Consider the following 26,216-nt stretch of genomic DNA (forward strand, 5'->3'; position numbering starts at 1 on the left):
ACGGCAATATGCCATGTTGCAGATTTTTAACAAGATGGAACAGGTGAGGAAATAGATTAATAGGCCACGTGCTAAAAATGTGGGCTGTTGGGGAGGTTTATGAGGAATGTTCTCTGCATGTTGGAATACATCCTCTGTATGTGTGGAGGTATGTGTACAAAAATATGTATTGTTGCAATACCTAATGTGTAGGGCTTCTCCTTCGACATAGCTACTGCCTCTTAAGGAGGGGGAGTGCCTACATCAACGGGAGAATCTCCCTTCAGCGCAGGTAGTGTCTTCACTAAACGCAACAGCAGTGCAGCTGCAGTGCTGTAAGTGTAGACACAGGCCCCAAGAGAATAAGGAGGAAAACCTTTGTCACTATCTTAGGGTATGTCTACACTTACAGTTTTGCAGCGCTGGTAGTTACAGCTGTGTTAGTACAGCTGTATAGGGCCAGCGCTGCAGAGTGGCCACACTTACAGCAACCAGCGCTGCAGTGTGGCCACATTTACAACACTTGCAGCGCTGTTGGGAGTGGTGCATTGTGGGCAGCTATCCCACAGAGCACCTCGTCCCATTTCGGCGCTGTGGCTTGTGGGAAGGGGAAGAAAGTGTGAGTGTCTTTCCGCTTCCTGTTCCAACGCCCCGTGGTGCTTTGCTACACATTCCGAGCAGTTTGGCAGCACTGTGATTCTACAGTGCTTTTTCTGCGACCTTTTTTGTTATAAATGGATCCTGAGCAGCTGACGACCTTATTGATGAATGTTGCCAGCACATCGCGCTTGGCAGTGGAGCTATTCCTTCAGCTGCAAAGTGAGAGTGACAGTGAGAGCGACAGTGACAGTGAGGAGTCAGACGATGATATTGAATCGCCTCACTGTGAAGACAGTACATTGCTTGTGGCAGTAACAGACGTGCTCAGCTCCGTGGACCGGCGCGTTTGGGCTCGGGAAACCAGCACTCAGTGGTGGGATCAAATCGTCCTGCAAGCCTGGGATGATGAGCAGTGGCTGCAGAACTTTCGGATGAGAAAACCACTTTCATGGCACTGTGTGCTGAGCTCGCCCCTACCCTGCAGCGCAGGGACACGAGATTGAGAGCTGCCCTGCCAGTGGAGAAGCAGGTGGCTATTGCAATCTGGAAGCTGGCAACTCCAGACTGCTTCAGATCGGTGGCGAACCAGTTTGGAGTGGGAAAGTCTACCGTTGGAATGGTGCTGATGCAAGTTTGCACAGCCATTAATCGCACCCTGCTAAGAAGAACTGTGACTCTTGGGAACGTGCAGGACATTGTGGATGGCTTTGCAGAAATGGGGTTCCCTAACTGTGGAGGGGCAATAGATGGGACGCATATTCCTATTCTGTCACCATCCCACCTGGCATCAGAGTACGTTAATCGCAAGGGGTATTTCTCCGTGGTTCTGCAAGCGCTTGTGGATCACCGTGGGCGTTTCACTGACATTTACTCAGGATGGCCTGGAAAGGTGCACGATGCACGCATCTTTAGGAACAGTTCCCTGTTCAGGAGGCTGAGGGCAGGGACTTTTTTCCCAGACCGCAAGATCACAGTAGGGGACGTCGAAATGCCCACTGTGATCCTTGGAGACCCCGCTTACCCCTTAATGCCCTGGCTCATGAAACCATATACAGGGAAGCTTGACAGGAGCAAGGACCGGTTCAACTACAGGCTGAGCCGGTGCAGAATGACTGTGGAGTGTGCTTTTGGCCGTTTGAAAGCACGCTGGCGCTGTCTTTATGGGAAGCTAGATTTGGTGGAAAGCAGCATTTCCGCTATTATATCCGCGTGCTGTACCCTCCATAATATTTGTGAAGGGAAGGGTGAAAGATTCAGTGAGGAATGGATCTCCGAGGTTCGACGCCTAGAGGATGAGTTTGCTCAGCCAGAGAGCAGGGCTAATAGGGAGGCCCAGGAAAGGGCTTCAAGGATTAGGGATGCTTTAAGGGAGCAATTTGATGCTGAGAGCCAACAGTAATGTTTAATGCATTTGATGTGCTTTGCTTTACCTTACCTTGGTGTATAATATTTACCACATCCAGCAACAATATAACGTAGTGAAAAAGAAAAAAAAACTTTATTCAACATACAGTACATAACAGGCAAGGGGGTTGGGGTGGTGGACTGTACATTCACAGGTTTGAATATGTCCTATTTTGATCACTATTCAATGTCTGCTGCACTTCAGGATTACTATGCTGCAGAATAATGGGGGTGGAGTGAACAGGGTAAGAATTATAGTTATCAGGGCTGGTAGGTGATCGTACAGGTGTTGGGGGCAGCTGGGGATAATAAGGAACTGGCTGCTGGAGAAAGGTGTTTTGTGGAAATACTGGGGAACAAGGAAGAGGGCTTTGGGAGGGCTGTGGGTTACCACGGTACATATTTGTCTGCATGGCTGCAATAGACTCGAAAGACTCAGTTTGGCAAGCCAGGAGGACTTATAATCTGCTTTGTGGTTTTCTTTGCAGACAATTCCTTTCTCCTGCTTTCTGTTTGCCTCCATTCATGTACACTCTTTCTCCATTCATGTACACTGTTTCTCCATTCATAGGTCTTCTCTCTCCATTCCTGTGTCTTCCTACTTTCTCTGTTGTAGTGGCTCATAACAGATTTGATCAATTCCTCTTTTGATTTTCTAGGATTCCGTCTCAAGTTCTGCAACCTACGTGAGGCCGGTGATCCGGCTGCAGTAGTCAAGGTCACTAGAAAAAAGAGAGATAGAATCATGTAATACACAGAGGCTACATTGTTTATTATCACATGTTGAAGGACTTTTTAGACTTTTGGTAGCATCCTTCTCACATACCTCACATAACACAGAGAGAGCTGGGAAGCTAAGTCATGGCGAGCAATGGGGTGAGTGATTTTGCCCTTGGGAGTGGGAATTGACCAATGGGTCACTGGGGTTTATCAGCAATGGGTACAGGAGGTAGCTGGTGTCCTGAAGAGGGGACAGTAGTGAACAGGAAGATGGTGAGCTAGCTGCTGGGGGGGGGGGGGGGTGTTCTTTGGTCCGCGTTCACGTCGTCCTGCTGGGGGGGGGGGGGGGCGGAGCACCGCGGTGCTGGATGCCTGCTTGGAGGGTGGTTGGGGAACACAGGAGCACACCGCGGTGCTGGATGCCTGCTTGGAGGGGGGGTGGGGAACACAGGAGCACACCGCGGTGCTGGATGCCTGCTTGGAGGTGGGGGTGGGGAACACAGGAGCACACCACGGTGCTGGATGCCTGCTTGGAGGGGGGGTGCCTTACACCGGAGCACACCGCGGTGCTGGATGCTTGCTTGGAGGGGGGGTGCCTTACACCGGAGCACACCGCAGTGCTGGATGCCTCCTTGGAGGGGGGGTGGGAAACACAGGAGCACACAACGGTGCTGGATGCCTGCTTGGAGGGGGGGTGGGGAACACAGGAGCACACAACGGTGCTGGATGCCTGCTTGGAGGGGGGGTGGGGAACACAGGAGCACACAACGGTGCTGGATGCCTGCTTGGAGGGGGGGTGCCTTACACCGGAGCACACCGCGTGGATGCTTACATGCTGGGAGGGTGGGTGGGGAACACTGGAGCGCACCGCGTGGCTGCCTACGTGCTGGGAAGGGGGGGGGTTAAAAACAGAGCGCCATGGGCTGGGGAAATGCGAACCTGGCACCCTGCACTCAATTATCCCTAAACTCTCAACAGGGTTTCCTACTGCCAGACATATCACTGCTGCGTGTTACCTGGGAAGAGAGGGAGGGTCTTCTACAGGAATGTGGATACCGCCCTGACCCCTATGCAGCTTGCCTGTGTGCAGCCATGGTCCCCCCACCCCTCGCAGCACAGTGGATCGGACGAGTTAGCCTGACCGGGACAGGGACCACGGTGGCTCTCCCGATCAACTTGAGAAAGCAAATTGCAAACGCTCTTGCAGCAACATTTCAAGAGATTACCGAGGCAGATTACAGAGACGTGATAGAGCAAATCAATGGGCTATTCCACGTTTAGGCATGCATGCAGGCAGCCATAACCAAAACCCTCCTCTCCCAAAACATAAAAATCTACTTACCCCGAGCACGATCCTCAGCTTCTTCCTCACCATCAACTTCCAGCTGCTGCGACTGGCTAGCCTCCTCCTGGCTTGAGAAGAGCTCCTGGCTGCATGTGTACTGGGACTCCGGGGTGTCTCCCTCCACGCCAGTAGCCTCACTGTCGCAGTCCTCTACAACCTCCCCCACTTCTCCCTGCTCTGAACTCTCCATCATGCTCCTAGGATTGGCAGTGGGGTCACACCCAAGTATGGCATCCAGCTCCTGGTAAAAACGGCAGGTCGTGGGGGCAGCTCCTGAGCGGCGATTTCCCTCACGAGCTTTGCAGTAAGCACTCCTCAGCTCTTTTATTTTGACCCTGCACTGCAACGCGTCCCGTTCATGACCCCTTCTCATCAAGGACTGCGATATCTGCCCATAGGTATCATAATTTCTCCTTCTGGAGCGCAGCTGTGCTTGCACAGTCTCCTCTCCCCAAACACTAATGAGGTCCTGCAGCTCTGCATTGGTCCATGCTGGGGCTCGTTTGGTGCGTGGAGGCATGGTCGCTGAGTGATTGATTGATTAATTGCACTCCACACCTGGCTGAGCAAACAGGAAGGGGATTTTTAAAATTCCCGGGGCATTTAAAGGAGGGGTCAGGTGAGCCCAGGGCAGTGTTGTTTGCATGATTACCAGAGAGGCGTCTAAGGTATGCTGGGATACCTGCTTATGCCACGGAGGTCAATAAAAACGCTGGTGAGTGTCTACACTTGCTGACCAGCGCTGGTGATCCAGTGCTGGATCCTCTACACCCGAGGCTCGACCGGGTGTACGGCCAGCGCTGCAAACAGGGAGTTGCAGCGCTGGCCGTGCTGTGCAAGTGTGTACACATCCTAAGTTGCAGCGCTGTAACCCCCTCACCAGCGCTGCAACTCTGTAGTGTAGACAAGGCCTTAAACTATGTTTTGTACTGGCTGTAGTTCTGCCTTAACGCATGTCTAGCTTTAACTCCCCCTCTTATCCCCTAATATGTAAGCTGCCCAACCTGTTCTGGTTTAGCATGCTGGAACTAGCAAACCTCAGAATATAGACAGTCATTGTCAGCTGCTTCTTTCTTTATTTAAAAAAAAAAAAGCCATTCATTAGCAATAAATTGTTTCTTAAAAACAGACGACTGGAGACAAAAAACCTCAGCATTTGGATTTGTGAAACAGCAGCAGTCTGATCCTGGCATGCTCATTTTCCCATTATGCTACTTGTCTGCGTGTTACACCTAATACATAGGTGGCTGGCTTTCAGTATGGAGAAGATGCCTTTTTATGTAAACTGACAGTGCCATTATATATTAAGTAGGTGGGTTGTACTTGGTATACAAATACTGCTTTGTCTTCCATTAGGGGATCTACTGGTTATTCTTGCCAGTCCAAGCTGAGAGGGTAAGCTCTCGTAGGGCCTTATCCACAGCCCATTGAAGACTCTCTCATTGATTGCATTGAGCTCTGGCTCAGGTCTATGTCCAGTGACTCCTCTGACCAAACTCTTCAGTATGTGTAGACTTGAGAAAGCTGTCCCAGGAAGAGGAAGACAGGCAGCCCTCCCTGCTGTTTTGAAATATAGGTACTTGCATTATTTTGGCAGGTGACACCTCTTCAGTGGCAAAATTGAAACTGATGAGTAAGGCTATGTTTTAGTCATGAATATCTTTAGTAAAAGTCATGGACAAGTCATGGGCAGTAAACAAAAATTCACCTCCCGTGATCTGTCCATGACTTGTACTATATACCCCTAACTAAAACTTGGACTGGGGGTGCTCTGGGGAGGGGAGAGCCCGAGGGGGAAGCATGGGTGCTGGGGGGAGAGGGTTTGCGGGGCTGGCAGGCTCCCTACCCAGCTCCGCGCAGCTCCCCAGAACCAGCTGGCATGTCTCCGCAGCTCCTTTCAAAGGGTTGGAAGGCCAGGAGGCTCCATGCGCTGCCCTGGCCCCCCACCACTGGCGCTGGCTCCACAGCTCCCATTGGCTGGGAACCGCAGCCAATAGGAGCTGCAGGAGCGGTGCCTACAGGCAGGGACAGCGCACAGAGCCAACTGCCCCCTCCGCTTAGGAGCTGCAGGGACATGCTGGCTGCTTCCGGGGAGCCCCTCTGAGGTAAGTATTGTCCCACACCTCAATCCCCAGCCCTGAGCCCCCTCCTACACCCAAATTACTGCTGCTGCTGGGTGGGGGGTGCAGTGGCATGAGACTGCCCCAGCAGTGGCCTCTCCAGAAGTCATGGAGGTCACAGAATCCATGACAGACACACAACCTTACTGATGACACATATCAGTAGTCTACACCTGCATTGCCTGCATCGAAGTTCATATCCCTAGAGGAGAAATTCCCAAACTGTGGTTGGTGTTTCACAGTGCAGTGTCTGGTGGACCATAGAGAGCAGGCTAGTTTTGTGGTGCTGGCCCTCCTGTTTCCAGCTGCTAATTTTATTAGAAGATAGCTAAGAAATTCAGTAAATATGTTCTTAACAGTACTCTCCCACACAGGCAATTGTGGTTACCACAAGGATGCTATGGGATCACACATGGGAGAAATAGGTGGGCCACAGAGTCAGGAGTGGGAGGGCGGGTGGTCTAAAGAAATTCCTCTATTAGGATGTGGTCTGCTGTGTTGGGGGGCAAAGGTTTGAGGAGTTGATTTGTTTCTCCTCCTCCTCAGCAGTCATTGATTTGTACCACTGACATGATAGTGCAGAGATCTTGTTTTGTCTAGAATGTGGTTTTGTAATACAGTGAATTTCCTTGGGATTTTTTTTACATTTTATTCCGTTTGTAAAGCACCTTCCTTGTTCATGTGTTCTGTGTTTCTTTTCTGTGCCATACGATGTAACAAGTTGTTCTGTGCTGTTTGCGATTAGCAATACTCAGTGGCAAAATGCTAGAGGGCACTGAATGGAGTAGGCCAGGGGTCGGCAACCATTCAAAAATGGTGTGCCGAGTCTTCATTTATTCACTCGAATTTAAGGTTTTGCGTGCCAGTCATACATTTTAACATTTTTAGAAGGTCTCTTTCTGCAAGTCTATAATATATAACTAAACTATTGTTGTATGTAAAGTAAATAAGACACTTAAAATGTTCAAGAAGCTTCACTTAAAATTAAATTAAAATGCAGAGCCCCCCGACCGGTGGCCAGGACCCGGGCAGTGTGAGTGCCACTGAAAATCAGCTTGTGTGCCACCTTCAGCACCCGTGCCATAGGTTGCCTACCCCTAGAATAGGCTGTGTCTGATTCTGGACATAGTTGCTCATCATGTTGGGTTTTTTTAATGAATAAAAATATCCCTCAGATTTCTTCACCACAGTTTATTTTTAAGAGGGATAAAACTCTTTTTTTTTTTCACATGCAGTGCTCTGTATTTGTGCTGAAATTAAAACTGTTTTATGTGCTCTCTCCTTAAATCTACTTTTAATGGGAATGTCTTAAGACATTGAATAGAAACATCCAGATGTGCTGGTCAGTGGCTAGGCTTATATGCATATGTGCCTAATAAACACAGCACAAACAGGTATTTCTTACAAAGCTTGCAGATTCAGAGGGCCCTGTTAAAGAGTGTCATGTGTTTAACTCTGCCCTTCAGTAAGCAGAGTTTTTCATCTACAGTCACCATATGTCATTTGTCATTGTTAATGTGGCGCAACCTGAATTACTGCAAGGTGCCTCTAAGCCAGTTAGGTGGGGCACTGAATTTCCACCATCTCTCTCTCTCTCTTTCATTCTCTCTCCCTGCTTGTGCATTGTGTGATTACAATTGCAAATGAACCTCTTCCCCTTCTGGGAAAACTGGCTTTAAAAGCATATACAGGGCAGGCTGCCACTATTGAATCACTTCACTGGTGCAGCAACATCAGGCATGTAGTTTTGGAATAGCTGCCTCCTTTTTTCTTTTCTTTTCTTTTTTTTTTTTCCTCCGCTGAGGTGTTATGACAACACTTTTGGTGGAAAGCAGGGATATTGTCAAGCAAAGATGGGAATGCATTTGTATCTATCTAAACTAAACCTGGTTGAACTTGCTGACTTCAGTATAGCAAGTTAGTTGTTTAGATATTTATTAATACAACATATACAGGTCTGCTTTACGGAAATAGTACTTTCCCCCTTTTTAGTTTTGTAGGTCTCTCTATATCTCTCTCTCTCTCTCTCACTCACATTTCTGCTATTTTTTTTATTTCTGACAAAACAAAATATTCTTCTCTTGGGTAAAACTACTAAAATATAAGGGTGTGTGTGGCTGTGTATCTTACACTCTAGCTATAATGTATATTGGCAGACTTCAGAAAGTTTTATATTGTATGGCATTGACTACAATTCACAGGCTTACTGGTATCTCCATCAAGGAATTTATTTACCAGAACTGGAAATTAATCATGAGCAGTGTTTGCACACATTGAGCTTTCAAATAGATTTGATAGTTCTAAACCATTAGAAAAATTATCATAACAATGATATTTAAAATGGTGGTGTGGGGTTTCTTTGTTTTTGCTTTTGCTTTGCTCTGTTAGGGCTCTCTTGGGGGCTGGCCCAAGACTGTGGAATGAACTCCCCCAGGAACTAAGGACCATCACACACCTCCCCACCTCCTGCTTTAGGTGCAAGGCGCATTTCTTTGGCCTTGCCTTTTCTAACACACGGATAGCTGTGTGTGTGTGTGTTTTGCATGCACATGCAATGCAAAATAAAACATTCAGCTGCACACAAACCTCCCCCTCAGGAGAGGATGAGAGAACAAACCCATGACAGATGTTAGCCATACTGCTTAATGCACTTTGGAAGTCACTCAAATACTACAGCCATGAGTGCAGTGTAAGAATCTAGATAGAATACAATAGATAATTATCAATTGTTGTTTGTTTGTACTATCCAGAGGCCCTAGTCGTGAAGAAGGAGCTCATTGTGTTAGGTTCTGTACAAACGTAGAACAAAAAGACACCAAAGAATAGACTTTAGCCTTAGATTTACCACTGCCCTGCACAGGACTCTTTCAGCAGTGGCCTTTAAACCATTTGGAGAATCTGGAACTAGACACATCCTGATGAGCATTTCTTTGGCCTGGCAGTCTTGCCAGTGTGTTTAAGTGGTGTTTAAACTAAGGTTTTCCCTAGCCTGTTAGGCCCCAATCCTGCAATGAGCTCCATGCTGGAGGACTCTGGCACTTGCCTGGAGACCTGTTAAATTCAGCAGTGCTTTATGTGGGTGAAGGGCTCCCCCTGGACAGAGATCAGTGCAGGATCAGTCAGGGGGTTGTACTTCAAAGTAAACTAACAGCCCCGTGTTTTTAAAAAAACAAACATCAAACATAAATGAAATACCCTATGTGTTTATAGCTGTGGTTAACTGCTCTGAACAGAGAGCGAGCAAGTGCTTCTAACATAACTCTTCTCTGACCTGTTTGCCACACTCAACTCTTCAGCTGAGGTCACTTTGCTCCAGTGTATTGTGTTAGGTTTCTTATTAGCTTCGCCATAGCCACGCAGAGTTCTCTCACTGTTAGTTGCTCGTTGCCGATCCTAGCCATTAATCATTCAGCACTGTGTGAATACTTCAAATAAAAGCAAAAATCTCAGCATTGAAATTTCTCATTGGTGTTAGTAGAGTTTTCACAAGGTGGTTAGGGTTTTGGCATCAGAATGTCTCTCAGTTTACTAAGTGTTTTGGGAGGATCTGAATAGCAACTGTTGTCGTTGATAAGCTGTTAGGAAAAACAAAACAAAAACCCTTCCAAATACCAGTCATGTTTCATTTCAGAATTAGCTACATCTTTCTGATCCCAGCAATTACAGCTGACAGTGTCGAATGAATTAGACTCTAAGTAGTGGCTGCTTGTAATTATTAGGACTGAACATAAATTGTCAATACGGATTGATGACTTAACGTGTTTTGACAAACAAACAACTGGGGGTTTAACTCCAGTATATAGTGTTACTGTACTTTGAAGTGAAGCTCTAGTCATCTTCACAACCAGGCTTTGGGGGAGGCCTAACAGTCTTTGGATTGACTGATGGCTCCTGAAAACACTGCTGCACAAACCCATTTTGTATTTGTTTGGGTTTTTCCCCCTCTTGCTTCAAATGACAGAAATGAATCCATACAATGAAATGTTTTTGTCGTTTCTATTTTTTAGGACACTTGGATAAAGTTAGAACTGCCAAGCAGAATGAAATAATAATAATGGCACAGACGTTTTGAGCTGGAAATGTATCAAAATAGGTCCTGTTTTTGATATGAATGAAATTAAAGTTGGCACTCGGGTGCTCTTGAGCCACTTTCCATCCCATGGAAGGACAAAAAGAGAACAATGGGCCAAAATCTGGCCTGTCTTAAATCCTTAGCACGTCATTGGAGTTTAAGGTGGTTGTGCAGGATTGAAATCAGGGTGAAACTGGCCCTTTTTTATATAGTTGTATTTTGAAATTGTAAATATTGTAAATATTTCCTCTGTTGTAGTATATTGAAAGTATGTGGTTTTGATTTTGTTTTGGTAAATTTATTAACATAGATGTTGAAGAGTGTTTTGCTTTGAAGAAGAATTCCTATGATCTAGGTGGTAGCTTATGAAAGAAGCCATTTTCAACATAGCTGATTTTATTCTCACTCTAACTGCTTACCAGAATATTTAGATGGCTATATATACTGCAGTAATATACTGCGGTTTTACACTTGTTTGTTTTCAGATAGATGTCAGATATATGGGTACCATCCATTTCTTTTTGAGGTCAGGTTGTGGTCCGGCATTCAGAAATCAAATGAGGGAAGAAAAGGCCTCTCGCAGTGCTGTGGATGTGTGGCACATAAAGTGGTAAAGAGAAGAAAGCTATAGAGAAGTGATATAGAATAATGTGTGGACTGTGAAGTGTGGATATGATACTGACAAACAAACATTCTGAATTGGTAATGGTCAGTTTTACTTTCCTTCATTGTTTCCAGAGCAGTGAGGGACAGGGTGTCTTGTCTATGCACTTGCTAACTGTGTACTCATCAATTAATCAGGATTTTTGAGCCTGGAACTTTCTCAACCATCTCTCACTGAGAGTGCCTCCTGGCTTTCCTGTGGATTTGCTGTTCTTCTTCAAGCAGTGTCCGTATGGGTGCTCCTCCTGAGGATGTGTGCGCACCTGTGCGTTCTTGACTAGTGATATTTGTCAGCTGTGTCCGCGGGTCCACAGCTGTACCCTAGACACAAGGGTATATCAGGAGGGGTGGACCCATCATCACTGCAGTTCCATCTCAGCCATTTGCAGCTTGAGACGGAGCATTGTGGTGTCCATTTAGCTAGCCATCCAGCTTGCTAAACCCCTCGCTGATTTATTCTTTATTTCGTAGATTTTATTACATCATTTTGTTATTTTGCACAGTTTGTGCTTTTGAGGGGATGGGATTCTCCTTCCCCTTTTGTTTGCAGGATGTGGACTTTTATTAATTTTTTTTCTTGGGCTTTGACCCACAGCCTTGAGTTCAGTTACATCCAAGATGCCAGGTGCCAAACCCTGCCAGACCTGCACTAGGTCTTTTCTGCATGGCAACAGAAATTTAAGCTGCCTTCTCCATGGCCTTGGGGAGTCTCACATCCCCACTAAGGGCTAGTCTACACTGGCAAGACTAAAACACTGCCACGGCTCCAGTCAATACCTTTTTATTCCATCACACCCCCAATCCTCTTCAGAGAATGTTCCTGGATCTTGTGGGGGTATTCAAATCTTCAGAGAGCTTATCTTTTGAACACACACAACCTCTGCATTTTCTACACTTCTCCCTGAAACTTTAGGCAGTACCCTTTCTGGAGGTCAGATCATGACCTGTAGAAACCACTGGTGCAAGCTTTTCTCAGGAGTTGCCTCTGTGACATACTCAGCCAGTGTCATCCCAGTACAGAAAAAAATGACGGCAACAACAACACATAGCAAAACTAGAGAGATTCACTTTTTTCACTCTTTCCTCAATAGTAGCAGTGCTGGATTACTCACATGTTACTCTCCTGAAACCATATATTTTGGATCAAAGTAGAGCTGAAGATAGAGAACGAAAAGCAGCTTTTTTGTGCCACATCGTCTTGGTCTGAATGTTAACCATGTGATCACCAGAGTTCAGTTGCCTGAAAATGGGGGATGCAGGGGAAGGGACCGAGCCTGGGGGAGAAGAAGCTGACACCAATAGAGAGTAGGGGGTAAAATGCACTAAAATGGTTGAAAAACACCTATGTTGCTAGAGGGTTGACTAATAAGATTGTGGCATTATCTCAGATATTCTTGACTCACCTGTGGAATTTTGGGAGGGAAAAGGGAGGGGAATTCTTGCACACAAACTTGCTGAAAAAACTTGGTGGAGCAAGATATCTGCATTTTTTGCATAGCATTTCTTAAAGCTTTCAAGTTAGAGATGAAACAGACCTTTTAAGATCATCAAGTCCATTCCCCTTCCCGTGCAGGATTATTTCCTACAAGTACCTCTTCTGGTGTTTTGTCTGGTCTCGTTTTAAAAATGCCAAGTAATGAGGCTTCCATCACTTCCCATAGTAGATTATTTCATAGACTGATAACTCTCAGTGCTTGGAAGTTTTTTCCTGCTAGTCTGTTTAAATTTTCACTTCCTTAATTTCATCCCATTAGGCCTACTTACACCCTCTTGTTTCACCGTATGCAACTCCCTAGTGTATGTGTGTGCATACACATACTCAGGCTAGCTACCTAAACTATAATTTTGAGAGTGCCTATGTGAAGTACCATATTTCTCTTGTACATGTCTGGGCCAGATCCACGGTTGGTATAAATTCACTTAGCTCCATTGACATCAATAAAGCAATACCCCCAGCTGAGAATCTGGCCCCAGGGGCACTGGAACAATTTGTATAGTGGGGATGCTGAGAACCATTGAACCAAACTGTAAATCCTGTATATGACTGAACCCACTTCAAGCCAGGGGGTGCGGTAGTACCCCAGCACCCCTAGTTCCAGTATCTATGTCTAGCCCTCAGTTTTTGCTGCAATATCTATCCGTAAAAGAGGCCAATTTAGAGCTGCTTCGTACACTTTTAAAGAAGGATACAGCAAGATAAATATTAGTCTGTTTTCAGAGTTAAGAAACTTTTTAGGCCTGGTCTACACTGAAATTTAAGTCAACATAGCTTAGGCACTCAAGGTTGTGAAAAATCCACACTCCAGTGCGGTAGCTGTGCTGACCTAACTCCTGGTGTAGGCGCAGCTAGAGCAACAGAAGAAACCTTCCATTGACTTAGCTCCTCTTGCTTGGGGACACGGTGTTTCTACAGCAATGAAAAAACTCCTTCCGTCACTGTAGTCTGCATCTTCCCTGCAAGTAGTTATGCCACCATAGCCCTCAAGGGTGCAGATGTGGCACAGTGCAGGGACTATATTTTAAAAATAAATAAAATAAAAGATGGTGGGTGCAATCTGACATCTGTTACTGTTCAGCATAAGTCAGTTGATCGTGTTTTCTGAAGGCGGACTGAACTATGTTACCCTGCTGCAAGGTAAAGGAGATGATGAAGATTGCATCTGTCCTTTGTACTGGTCTGCTTTCTCTTCCTGCTTATCTTGGGTGGTTGTTCTAGTAATCCTCTTTCTCTCCACCCTCGATTCAATGCAGTGAAACCAGTTTAACCTGTCAAAGAATAAATGTGCTCCTTGTACTGTAGGGGCAGATTGTGAATTTATTTAAGAACTTGGAACCTGCTTCTTTGTTTTTTTTTTTAAATGATTCCACCCAGAGAGCTATCAGGGTCTCTGACGTTTGACCTGTGCAGTAAAAGTCAAAGGTGCAGTCGGGGTGTCTTCCTGTTTATGGCTCAGTAGTTTAGGACTGTTTCGCTTCAAACGTGCAGAATTAAAACAAGAACAGACCATAACATTTTTTGCTATTGGAACTGATTTTCCTCTCACTTGCACTCCTGTAAACCAAAAATTGTTCCATTGAAGCTAAACAGGTGTGAAAATAACATGAAGAGAATCTGGCCCTAAGGAATATTTTGCATGTGTAGCTACTAGTGGGAACTATGCACATGTATCAGAGATAGAATAGAATCTTTAAGCCGGGGTTTCTCATATTTTCTTTTATAGTATAGAATTTTTCCTGGGTGGTGTGGTGGGGTGTGTTTGTGTGTTTAATTTCTTGCTTATACCGACTCTTTGAAAACGCACAAGCCAAATAATGTTAGCTATGCGTCAGTCATGCTGCCAAAACGTTAAATATGCTGGCCTAATATATGTGTGTGAGTAATACAAATATCTGTATCTCACTTTTAGTTTTCCAGTTAATAGGCAAGTCTACCTTTAAAAAAAAAAAAAAGACCCATACCTCTTCCAGCCTTAGCCTTGCCAATAAATTGAATACTAAAATACTCACTTCCCCCCCCCGTTGCTTTTTCCAAGCTCATCTTCAGCTATTGCATAGAATAATGAACAAATGGTTCAGTTCTACTTCTGTGCTTCTGTATGAACGTAACTGACTGTTCTTTATCCTATACATTTATCATCTGTAGAAAGCTCGGGGGTTGGCTTGGTTGGAGCAGGGAACTAGAGCAATGGCAAAAACTAAATAAATAAATGAGAAACCCGGCTGGGAGAGATCTGACTGACCTCAGTGCACCTAGGCCTTTTGCCTGTAGACTCTCTTGTTTCCATTTTTTTTTTTTAACAAGCTGACCTAGAATAATGAAAAGAATAATTGAATTTACTAGACTGTGCAAATCTGGAGAAGCTGTTTCACATATTTGCCATAAATATGAGCTAGGAATAGGACATTTATGTACTCAGTTGGGGGGTAATTGCATGCCCTAAAGAAGGGGCAGCGCATAGTTGCTTTGCTGTCTGAGGTACAATTTGGGTCCTCGGGTTTACTTCCCCATGCTCCAGTGGAGTCTGTTATTTATCTTACCTCGTACAGATTCCTTTCCCAGACTGCTGGCCAGCACAGTTTGTGGAGAAGGGGGTTGTGCAGAGTCAAGGTTCTGCCCACTCTCTGCCCCCCTGTGTAGCTGCTTCCTCTTCCCTCTTTCCTGTATTGTAGCTGATGGAGGGGGGCAAAGCAAAGGAGCACCTTACATCCCCTGTGTGGGTGCAAAGAAGAAGCCATAATCGTGACCTGGGGGGGACAGATCCCGTGAAGAGTGTTGTCTCCTTGATTTCATTGGGAATTCAAAGCGGTCAGCACCTTGCAGGATCACTTTTGATCTTGCACCTGTTTTACATCAATGTAATCCTATTGACTAAACATGGAGTTACTCCTGATGTTACACCACTCTAAGCAAGACCATAGTCAAGGCCGTGTGTGTGTGTGTGTGTGTGTTTTTTTTTCAAGGTTCAGATGTTGTGAAAAGGAAATAAACATATGTTGGGTCAGACTCATCCCATTTGGCTTTAATGGAGTTGCAGCAAGGGTCAGTTTGATTCATTATGTTATCTTCATATGTCATGCACCTGGCATCTAAAAGTAACATTAATTTAAAATGTTAGGTGATTCACATGTAGGCAGCCTTCAAAATAATTGATTGTGTTTTCAGCCGGCCAGTTGCAGGAAGATATAAGGTTTGTCTAGAAGATTGTAAACTTTGTCACAATTGAACACAATTGTGCATAATAAAGTTAAATGGTGCAATAAGGGAGTGAGGTGCCCAAATCCCATTGGAAAATTCCAGCCTTAAGTACCAGTGTAGACCAGGACCAATTGCCTTTTAGTATTGTGTCTCGAAACAGTGACTAAACCAGTAGGAGTAAAATTTCCAAATATACCCAGTGACTTAGCAGCCTAAGTTGCTATAAATGTTAAATGAGACCTAGGCGCCTAAGTCAGTTAGGTGCTTTTTGAATTTTTTCCCCAAAAGCTCATGCATAAATAAAAGGTTTAGTACAATGTAAGCCAAAACTATTTGTTGTTAAAAGAAACACTTTTATAAGTGGTACAATATTTCCTGTAACTGAACATCCCTGGGTTTGTTCAGTGGGCTTTTTACTTATTTATAATATCCTCTATGATATGATGATGCTTACTCCTTTTCATCCTAGGGTCTCTCAGCACCTCGTAAAGGTGGATGACCATGATTTCCATATTACAGATGGGGAAACTGAGGCACAGATTGCTTAAGTGATTTGGCCAAGGTGACATGAGTTAATGGCCTGCATTTCCTCCCACGTGTTATAGAATAAAGGCCTTGGTTAACCTGAAAAATCGATTTAACTTTCATTGGAGGAACCGAACTCTGCATTTTATAAATTAGTGTCTATAAGTGAATGATTATTTCCAACTTTAAAATGCATCTGTGCTTTTATAAACCAATCCTTTTCAGTAAAATACAGACCACTCCTGCTGGTTTCTGTGAAACATGAGTATATTACAATTTTTTTTTTTTTTGGTGATATGGAGGTTTATAAGGATGCCTGGTACAGTTAGCAGAGTTGAAAGATACATAAAACAAGATTGACCTTGTTTTATAAATTTTAAGCTGTAAAAATCAACTTGTGGGGACTTCATATTTTCATAAATGTATAGGACATGTTCACAAGTTTGTAATGCTTCCTTAAGCCATGTGATTTCCATTTTCAGCTGATGTACATTCTGACGTGGGAAAGAAGGGTTCTTGCCATCTAGCATGAATGAATTTTAAGGGCCCCATCTTGCAGACAGTTACTAATGAGACTGCTTGTGCACTCGGTAGTAAGCATTTGTAGGATCAGGCCCTACATTATGTGTTGCTTGAAAAGCACAATCGGGTTTATGGGAGTTGTGTTTATTACTTGAAGTCAAATATTTGGAATGGTATTTGGATTAAAACTATGCTGAATTTCAGAATCCTGATCTGGGTGCTGAAAGACTGTCTTCCTCTCTCTTCTACTTAGACACATGAAGATTCACGAGAAGGATCCAAACAGCACTGCAAGTACTACTCCCCCATCTCCTCTGAAGCGCAGACGATTGTCCTGTAAGAGGAAACTTAGTCATGAGCCTGAGACAGACAGAGAGGAACGAACCCCAGCAAAAAAGGTTCTTTACAATGCATGTTGCAGAATCTCTTCCTGACCACCATTTTCCCCATTTTGATTTCCTAACCTTTCGCATCTGATATTTACCTAATAGTGCGTGAAAGAACCTATCCAGAAAACACTGTTAAGTTAAAATCATATATATTTTTAAAACACAGATGTTCTTACCTGTGTTAACATCTTAAATTATTCAAATTGAAAAAATGTCAACATCTCTTTTACATTTCACTATTTAAGCTTTTTTTTCCTTTTTGCATTTCAGTTTGGACAATGAAAATTAGATGGAGAATAAATTACCCATTTAGGCTGAAACTCAGTCTGATGGCTGGAGGATTGTGTTATTTTTCTGATAAACCTAACAGTCTTGGAAGGCTTTTAAAGCTCAAATCACTAATATTTACTTTCAATCTTGACAACAGTTTAAATTTTTTCTCTGGAAATTTTATAGTTGGTTTGTAGTCCATCTCACATTGAGGTTCTCCCATACTAGCAAGCTGCTGCAGTGTTTACGCTTCAAACGCTGCAAGGAAATACTCATTTTATTTCAAAAAAATAAGTTGCTATTGGCATTTTTTAATACAATATTTCTATTGGGCTTTAGTTTCATAACAGCTGGTTTATACAAAACATATATTTGATGCCAAATTTAACTTGACAGTGGCCCTTTATACCTTCCTTAGGCTAGCAATAACTCAGTGTAGACATCGCTTGCTTCGGTGCATTCTTTTTTTCCTGTAATTAGATGTCTGTAGAAAACATGAACAATTTTACTGCTCTTCTTTGGATCACTTGAGTCAGAGGCTGGCAGTGATTCATTGGTATAAATAACCTAGACTGACAGCCTGGTTTGTGATGGGGGAGGGGTAATGATGCTAGTTAAATGGTCAGCAGAGTTGAACATCTCACGTGCGCCTTTTCTTCTCTGTTAAAGTTGTTTATAAATGGTTTAGTTTTCACAAGAGATGATTATCTGGGGTGATGCAGCCGTACGTTCTAAAGGACTAGTCAACATTTAGCTAATGTATCTTATTGATCCAGCAGCAGTCTGTGTCTCTCTGGAGTGAGTCATTTTCAGTAGCCTGTAGCAAAGTCATGGGCTAGTACATTGTGACAGAAAGACTCTGTCTGGATTGCATGTTTGGCTCACTGAGTGTAGTCTTTGTGACGGGTGTTTTCATCTCTCTGAAGGTTATCGAGGAGGCTCAATCCAGTGAAGTGGAGAAGAAGGCTGAGGAGGAAGTTTATCGTTGTCCAGTGTGTTTCAAAGAATTCGTATGCAAGTATGGGCTGGAGACCCATATGGAGACCCATCCAGATACCTCACTGAGGTAAGAAATAGGCTTGGACTTGCTCCCTGTCAACAGAGGAGGGTGTGGGAGGTTCCATTTCACCTTTTACACTGTTAACGGACTCCATTTGTGGCTTCGAACATGTTGCTTAACCCTTCTGCCCCAGGTTCCCCATCTGTAAATGAGGAATAGTACAGATTGTCTCACAGGGATGCTGTGATGCTTAATTCAGTGTTCGGAAAAACTCATGAATTGGGCAGGGGAGGAAGCTGTCAAAAATCAAATTTTTGATGGAAAAACAACTTGAAATTTGTAAAATTTGGACCAGCTCTATGTACAGAGAGTTTTGAAAACCTGTTATAAGTGTTAATTACTAACTGACTCCCCTCTTTTACGGGTGGAGGAAAGAAGAAGGATGGGATGGAGAGGATGGTTATAGTAGCCAGTCATGAAGAAATGATTTTTATTTTAAATTAGATTGAATATGGGCAGGGGAATCCCCATGTATGAGAAGCGACCTTACCAAAAATGTACACTTTTTTTCCTTTACCTTTTGAAATGTGAAGTATCAAATAGTGGTTAAAGGAAGAAAAATTTACAGTTAGACAATTTTTTTTGTTGTCATTTCATTTGGTTAAGAAGGTTTAATTTTTTGTCCGAGTGATTGCTGTGACATTTCCTGTTTTTTATAACAGAAAAAGGTAAATCCAAATGCATGAGGGCATAAATAATACAGATTTTAAGTCTGGTTTAAATACTTAGAAATCAAATATCTCTCCTTTAGGAACATCAGTAAATCAAACTCATGAGCAATGACTGCATCTTAAGTTTATATTTGAAGAGCATCTCATGTACAAAGTATTTGGACACCTTTGTTGATTTGACTCTTTACCCTTCTGAAAATATTTCTGTTTCTGAGGATTTGTTTTTCTACTGGATGGTGCGGGGCAGGCTTGGAGTGAAACTTTTTGTTAGATCAGATAGATTGTATTGCAAATAAATTTAAAATCACATCAGATATTATCCATAGTCACACTATCATGATATTACTCTGTCAAAATATATAAAAGAAGCTTAAAAGGAATCACAAGTATTTGTAGTCCTTAGTGGGGGAAAGGGCGAAGTGCTTTTTTCTAAATTTAATCCAGCAAAACAGTGTTAATTCTTTAAACAGGGTTTACTAATAAATAAGTCCAGTATATTTTAAATATACATAGTACAAAATAGCAAATGATGCTTCTGCCAGTATTCTATATATTCCCCTCCTCCTCCTGCCTAAGGAGGGCTGAGATAATCACTCCACAGAATGCACTTATTGAGCAGGTAACTGAGCATGTCAGTATAGTCAGCATGTCATTGATGGCTCAGTTCTAGAGCTTGTATGGAGCCATGATGTCTTCATGAGCCTGTACTTAGTTAAGCTGAGCAAGATGGATTCTGTTGCTCCAGAGAATGGATAGAAGGTAGCAGCATAGCCAGCCCCCTGCCTTGGGAGCAGCGTAATCTGCTGCCATGTGGGGATAGGCTCTCCTTGTAGCCTGGCAGTAGTGACTCACGCTGGTCCCATTTATACTCCTCACGCTAGTGCAGTTGTGCTTCCTGGACAGGACTGAAGTTTCCTTAGCTACAAGATACAGAGAGCAGGCTCTGTGGGAATGTGCTGGAGTGAGGCTGCTGGTTGAGAGCTTATCCACAGAAGGATAAAAGGGGTATTTGTAAAATGTTTTAACACTTTCTAAAATGCTAGTGCTTATGGCTCACCTTGGCCAGCTAACCTTGAAACGCCGCGAGCTAACATGTTTAAAAAACCCACCTTTCATCCTAGTCTAGACAAGCCCCAGGGCATTGTTTGACCTGGGCTGGCCCAATATAGCAGACTGGTCCCCCATGAAGTATTAGGTTTTAATCAAATTAGAGATTTTTAATTAAAAAAAAACAAAAACAAGGGGAAAGGGCATGGATGTGATAGCCATAGCAGCTGGTTGTGCTGTCACTGCAGTGCAGGGAAGCAAAAGATACCCGCTTTCATTTGTCGTCTTAAGTTAAAAGCAAAAATCCTTGAGGCTGTCAAGGGCCTGCCACCAGTGTAGCTGCAGCAATGCATACTTCTCCTAGTCTAGACAAAGACAAATATGGTGTACCCTGCCTGAAACACAGTGATACTTTACCAATCTAAACCATGGCTTCCTTGCCTATACATGGGGTCTGTACTGAGGCACTTGCGTCAGTGACTGGCCATCGATTATTGGGATCTGGGAAATTTCCCAATAGTAGACTACGTTTTTTGTTTATTTTTAAAATTTCCCACATTGTCTGATTTTTCAGAGTCTGTGTTTATTGTTGTAAGACTATTCTGTCCTCCACATACATACAAATGCTGTGAAACCGAGTGCACTAGCCTTTGCCCACCATCTAGGTCACCAATATAGCTCTCCTAGTGGATGCAGAGGCATAAACACTGTACAAGAAAAATGTTGCTGGTGGTTTTTAATCACCATATCATGTAGATTTAGCGCTGCACTGGTGTTAGCAGCAGCAGGTCATTTTTCAGAAAGGTTCTTGTGTAAACAGAGCCTCTCTCACATCCTTTTGCTTGTAAGAATTAGGAAAGGGAACACTGCCCAGTGGTTTGTAGCCTCTGGGTCAGCATATAAGACATTGTAATTTACAGGGTGGGCCTTTACCCTTCCCAGCTTTAAATCAGAGGGTTAGCTGTTCAAAATGAAAGAAAGAGACACAGGACAGTCGTCTTCCTGAGTGCTGCTTGTTTATGCAAAGCCTCAGAGCTGTGAGTACCTCATTGTTTACTTACAGCAGAATAAACAATACTTAATCCATTGATTATGTGAGGAGAGCTCCTTTTGGGAAAGTACCTTTTGATTATGTAAAATCTTAAATCCTGCATCTTTGTCTGATAATTACGGTAAGAACTGCTCTACCCTTTGGGCAATAAATAGAGCCCTTTGTTATGCTAACAATTGGCTTGAGGTAGTGCAGCTCCTTCATGGAATTAACCTCCCTGGGTAGCCTCTCATCCCATTGAACTCTCTGGAAGCCACACCCTAATTAGCAACATTAGTTGGATAGAGCAACATTGTCTCACTGTCTTGCAGTGTCCATTATCAGTGGGAGGTGGCACAACAGTGCTTTTTTTACCCTCTTCCTCCCCTGCTTCGATTATTTAAAGAAGCCAGTGATTTCTCTGCAGGGCTCCAGCTATATTGGTGAGTTTGTATCCGAGCGTTGATATAATTAGCTGAACTGAGAAATGCTACGCAGCCAACAGGGAAAAGGAGAAATCTCACACAGAGGTTTACTTCTCTGGAATCTTTTGTGGCTCCCTGTTGCTGTCAGACATGGAAAAATGCCTGTAAATGTCACCTGATGGACAACTCATGACTGCATCAGCAGCACCAGCAAAACTCAAGAAGTATGAGACATGAGGATTTCCTGAGGAGAAATCTCTAGAGGCAGTGTGTGAGGTTTCTCTTCTTTCCTTTGGCAAGTACAATAGGACAGGCTTAACATAAAGTGTGAGGGTTTTTGTTTTTTTTTTAAAGTATGTACACCAAAAATCTCTTCACTTGATTGTACTCTAACCAAAGGTTAGCCTTTATTCCCCTCTCCGTCGTCTTCAGTTCTACCTGTACCCGCAGTTGAAAGGGCTTTTAATTTTTCCTTCTTCACAGCTTCAGGGGGACACAATGACCCTTTTCCCTACCCCGAACGCTCTTTTCGCTCTTCAGAACAGAGATGAGGGAGGGGCTAATCATTCTGCAGGCCAGCTTTTAACACCTATCAAAAGCCTTCTAGATATATTTTACAATAAATATATATTTTTATTTAATTACAGCAGCTGCGAGAAGAGCTCTTGTGGCTTCAGATGTGTTGGCCTGCATCTTAAGTCTTCAGAGAGCGTTTCTGTTTTGTTAAAAACTAGCTTAACTGAGCTAACTTGATTGAAAAATGCGCTCTTTTGGGCCATTCAAGACAGTTCCTTTAAATGCAGGATCATAAACTCTGAACTTCTTTACAGGACCCCAGCAAACTGATAAAATAGAAATTCCATGATGTGGAACATATTGTTCCCCATGAGTTATCAGCAGGCTTGTGAACTTTAAATCCATTGTAAAGACATTTACTACTTGAGCTAATGGAGTAACTAGTAACTGTAGAAGGCTCTTAGATGAAATCTTACAAACTTCTGCTGACAGTGTCAGAGCAGTGATTTTTTTAAAAAAGATTATTTTTATTACGCTTATAAGTCAGCCAAATTTGGATAGATTTTCAGAAAGGTAGTGAAGGCACCCTTGGGCAACACACCTCATGCCAAATTTCAAATGTCATGGATGTGCTAGAACAGGGGTTCTCAAACTGGGGGTTGGAACCCCTCAGGGGGTCATGAAGTTATTACATGGGGGGTTTGAGCTCTCAGCTTTCACCCCAAACCCCGTTTTGCCTCCAGCATTTATAATGGTGTTAAATATATAAAAAAGTTTAATTTATAATGGGGGGGGGTTGCAATCAGAGGCTTGCTATGTGAAAGGGATCACCTGTACAAAAGTTTGAGAACCACTGTGCTAGAGTGTCTCAACAAAACAGTTGTGAGCACTTACTAACATTCTGAAAATGAAGTTTGGGAAGATGTCAGTTTTTCCTTATCAGCGGATCCATTTTTCGAAAACTTTTCACAAAAAGTTCAGCTGGAGGCAGACACCAGGCAAAGGAAAATTTCAGACCAAACAATGAAAGTTTTGTAAAGTTTTAAGCAGCTGAAAATTGGGTCTTAGATTTGCCTAAAATGGAAAATACTAACTTTAGGTGGTGTTCCCAGCACTGTCTAAGCAGAATAATTACTTATTGAACTTTTGTATTCAAACCATGGAATCCTGGTGGTATGACATCACATAGGAGGAAGAAATCAGTTCCTGTATCCCAGAGATGGGCTCCGGCTTGCAGTTCAGGTCAGGCTGGGTTTGTTACACTTCCTGGCAACACCTGTTGTAGGTGGCAGGATGCTGCACAGAGAGGCAGTATCAGGTCTCAATCCTGCAAAAGCTTGTAGGAGTGCTTAACTTTAAGCATGTGAGTAGTCCCACTGAAGTCAAGCCATGGTGAAACGGCCTCTGTGCTTGTTTTCAAAATTATACTTGATAAACAAAGTCATGAAACTTTTTAAAAGTATCTAGACTATTTCACATTTACAGGAGTATATTTTTGCCCTTTGTTATGATGGTTCCTTTAATCAGCAACCAAGAAAGAAACTAGCCAGGAGACTGAATTGTAGGATTTTCTTAAAGTGCACTGAAATGATTGTAAACAACAACAAAAAGACTTGTTTAAGATCACAAATCATTTATATTTATCTAGAGTATATCTGTAGACTTTAAAATGACAAAATAAATGCATTTGAAAACAAAATGCTGATGAAAATAATTTACGTATTTGCCAAGATCCACACTTCTGTGTTTGTCTGCTTACATGATGCTGCCACCTGAAGTAGCACGCAATACCAGAGACGCATGCTCTGTGTAACACTATAGAGTTTCATGCCCATTTTCTAGTATCTGTGCAAGCATAAATCAGGTCTAAGCCTTTTCAGTACATTGTAAATCTGAAAATTGCTTTCATAACATTGTGCGGAATAATCCTGAGCCCACTATACACAAGGACATACACTATTGCCAAGTGCTGGAGGACAGGTATGAAATATTCCAGCATAGATGCACCCACAGACTCCTTCCCTCTGGTTTTAGCAAGTTAAGAACCCTGCCATTCCACCCTTGTAATTATAGTCATCATTTTAAATTGCATTAGTGAGAATAGTTTACCCAACCTAGTCCTATCTCCTAGAACTGGAAGGGACCATTGAGTCCAGCCCCCTGCCTTCACTAGCAAGACCAAAAGTACTGATTTTTGCCCCAGATTCATAATTGGATTGAACTCACAACCTTGGGTTTAGCAGGCCAATGCTCAAACCACTGAGCTATCCCTCCCCCGAAACTGCTACTAGACAGGGTGTAGCTAAAGGCTTTAAGCCAAAGGGGTCAGTTGCATGCCATTGTCAGTTCAATTCACTGACATCCTGTTCTGTCACGCGAGCTGCTTGCTTGAAGAGTTTAAACAATGTCCTGCTGATAGAAACAACGAACCAGATTCTGATGTCCTTTACACCAGTTTAAATCCAGAGTAATGCCAATGGGCTGATTTGAGTCACCCATGTGACTGAGATCAGAGGCTGGCTTCATACTGGTAAGTCCTGTAAGCAAACAATAAACTGTGGCGGAAAGTAATTCCTAATGATCTCAAGGAAACAAAAAAAAACCCAAACAAAAAAACAACAAAAACCCATGCAGCCAAGCTGGAGAATGCATCTGTTCACTGACCAAATAAAATAAAACTGAGTAATAAAACAAGGTGAGGTTTATTAGAGCATCTGTCCTGGTGCTGATTTGTCAGAACAGACTAGGATTTTAGCTACAGTGCACTCTAGTGTTTTTATTTAAAAAAGAACGAGGAAGTTCTGCAGATCACTTGAGTCCTGCTCAGACATAGAGGCTGCATGCTCACATCAGGAATCTCAATATGCTGTGAGCCTGGGAATCTGAAGCTGCTGGATAGGATATCAGATAGTGAGGGGATGCAGAGAGGACATCCCCTATGTGAAGCTGTGTAGGATCTCACAGGGTGTTGAATATCTAGCTTGGTTATGAGAATAGAAACAGGATGACGTGCTGAGTGTACTACAGAAAGGAGCTTGGTGTGGGGGGAAGGGGTTGAGGCTGGTATAGCAGGTCGTTAGTGTTCTAGTCCATCCCGTCTCCCAGGGTTTGTTGGATTAAAAAGACTACTTGGTGCTAGTGACAGCATCAGCAGGGGAGCAGCTGAACAGGTACTGAGCATGATTTAGCTGCAAGTACAGGCAAGGGCAAGCCATGTTCAGTACAGGTTCAGCTGCACCCAGTGCTGACACCTGTTGTCATCAACAGAGAGCAGTTCTAGTATAGACCAGCTCTTGGAGAGAGATCTGCTTCCTTCCTAAGTAATGTAGTGAGAGAGAACATTTATTGGGGCCCTTTTCTGTAGCAAATATCCTTTGTTAATTTCTGCAAAAGCTTTTTAAAATATCCAACTACTGGGTATTTGAAAGGAACATTGTGATACACAAAGCACTGGATTTTCAAAGGAGAGTGCAAGAGGTAAAATTGCATTTGTGTGCCCATAGGCACGTCTGTACATTTACCCATCTGTGTGATGTGCAAATGAAGATTTTTGTGGCCATTTGGTGCTGAACCCTATAAATTTGGTACATTTGTAGTAGTAGTTCTTTTTTAAAAAAAAACTGATCAAAATTGTTTCTGGTCAGGTGTAGCTCTAGCTCTGTGATTCGGTCAAGCAGCTTTCTTGATGCTTATCTTTTAGTGTTAGTTGGGGATTGGTCCTCCTTTGAGCAGGGGGAATGGACTAGATGACCTCCTGAGGTCCCTTCCAACCCTGATATTCTGTGATTGTAGGGCCAAAGTTATAAACTTAATTATAAGAAAATGAGCTACATTTTTTGTTGTACAAATAACTATGGGCCATATTCTATCTCCTCCTATTCATGCTAAGTAGTACCTTACTCCATAAATAATTCCATTGAAATCAGTGAGGCCACTTGCAGACTGAGGCACATCTCTACCCGAGTAGAGATGTCAGAATCTGTCTTGACGTTACAAAATTCAGTCATTTGCTAGAAAACAGAATTCATTAAGATGCTGCCAGAAATGTGAAGTCTTTCCTCCCCTTATTTTTTAAAAGTCTGGGGACTAACCGAGTAATCTGTTCAAAAAGTAACTTGTGATTTTATCTGGTAATGGTCAGCTTCACCTGAGTTACTTTGAG

The 26,216-nt window shown here is 43.3% G+C and overlaps 1 protein-coding gene across 4 annotated transcripts in view; it reads left to right on the forward strand.

Moving 5' to 3' along the window:
* RREB1 (ras responsive element binding protein 1) overlaps window positions 1-26,216 on the forward strand; it is a 154,637-nt gene that overhangs the window by 94,210 nt on the left and 34,211 nt on the right. For all 4 annotated transcript variants that reach the window (XM_030552348.1, XM_030552347.1, XM_030552350.1 and 1 more), the window contains 2 exons: window positions 16,900-17,044; window positions 18,232-18,371. In XM_030552348.1, the coding sequence (XP_030408208.1) occupies window positions 16,900-17,044; window positions 18,232-18,371 (285 nt within the window). The remainder of the gene's footprint in view (window positions 1-16,899; window positions 17,045-18,231; window positions 18,372-26,216) is intronic.

Source organism: Gopherus evgoodei, chromosome 2 (assembly GCF_007399415.2).
Source record: "Gopherus evgoodei ecotype Sinaloan lineage chromosome 2, rGopEvg1_v1.p, whole genome shotgun sequence".
NCBI lineage: Eukaryota > Metazoa > Chordata > Testudines > Testudinidae > Gopherus > Gopherus evgoodei.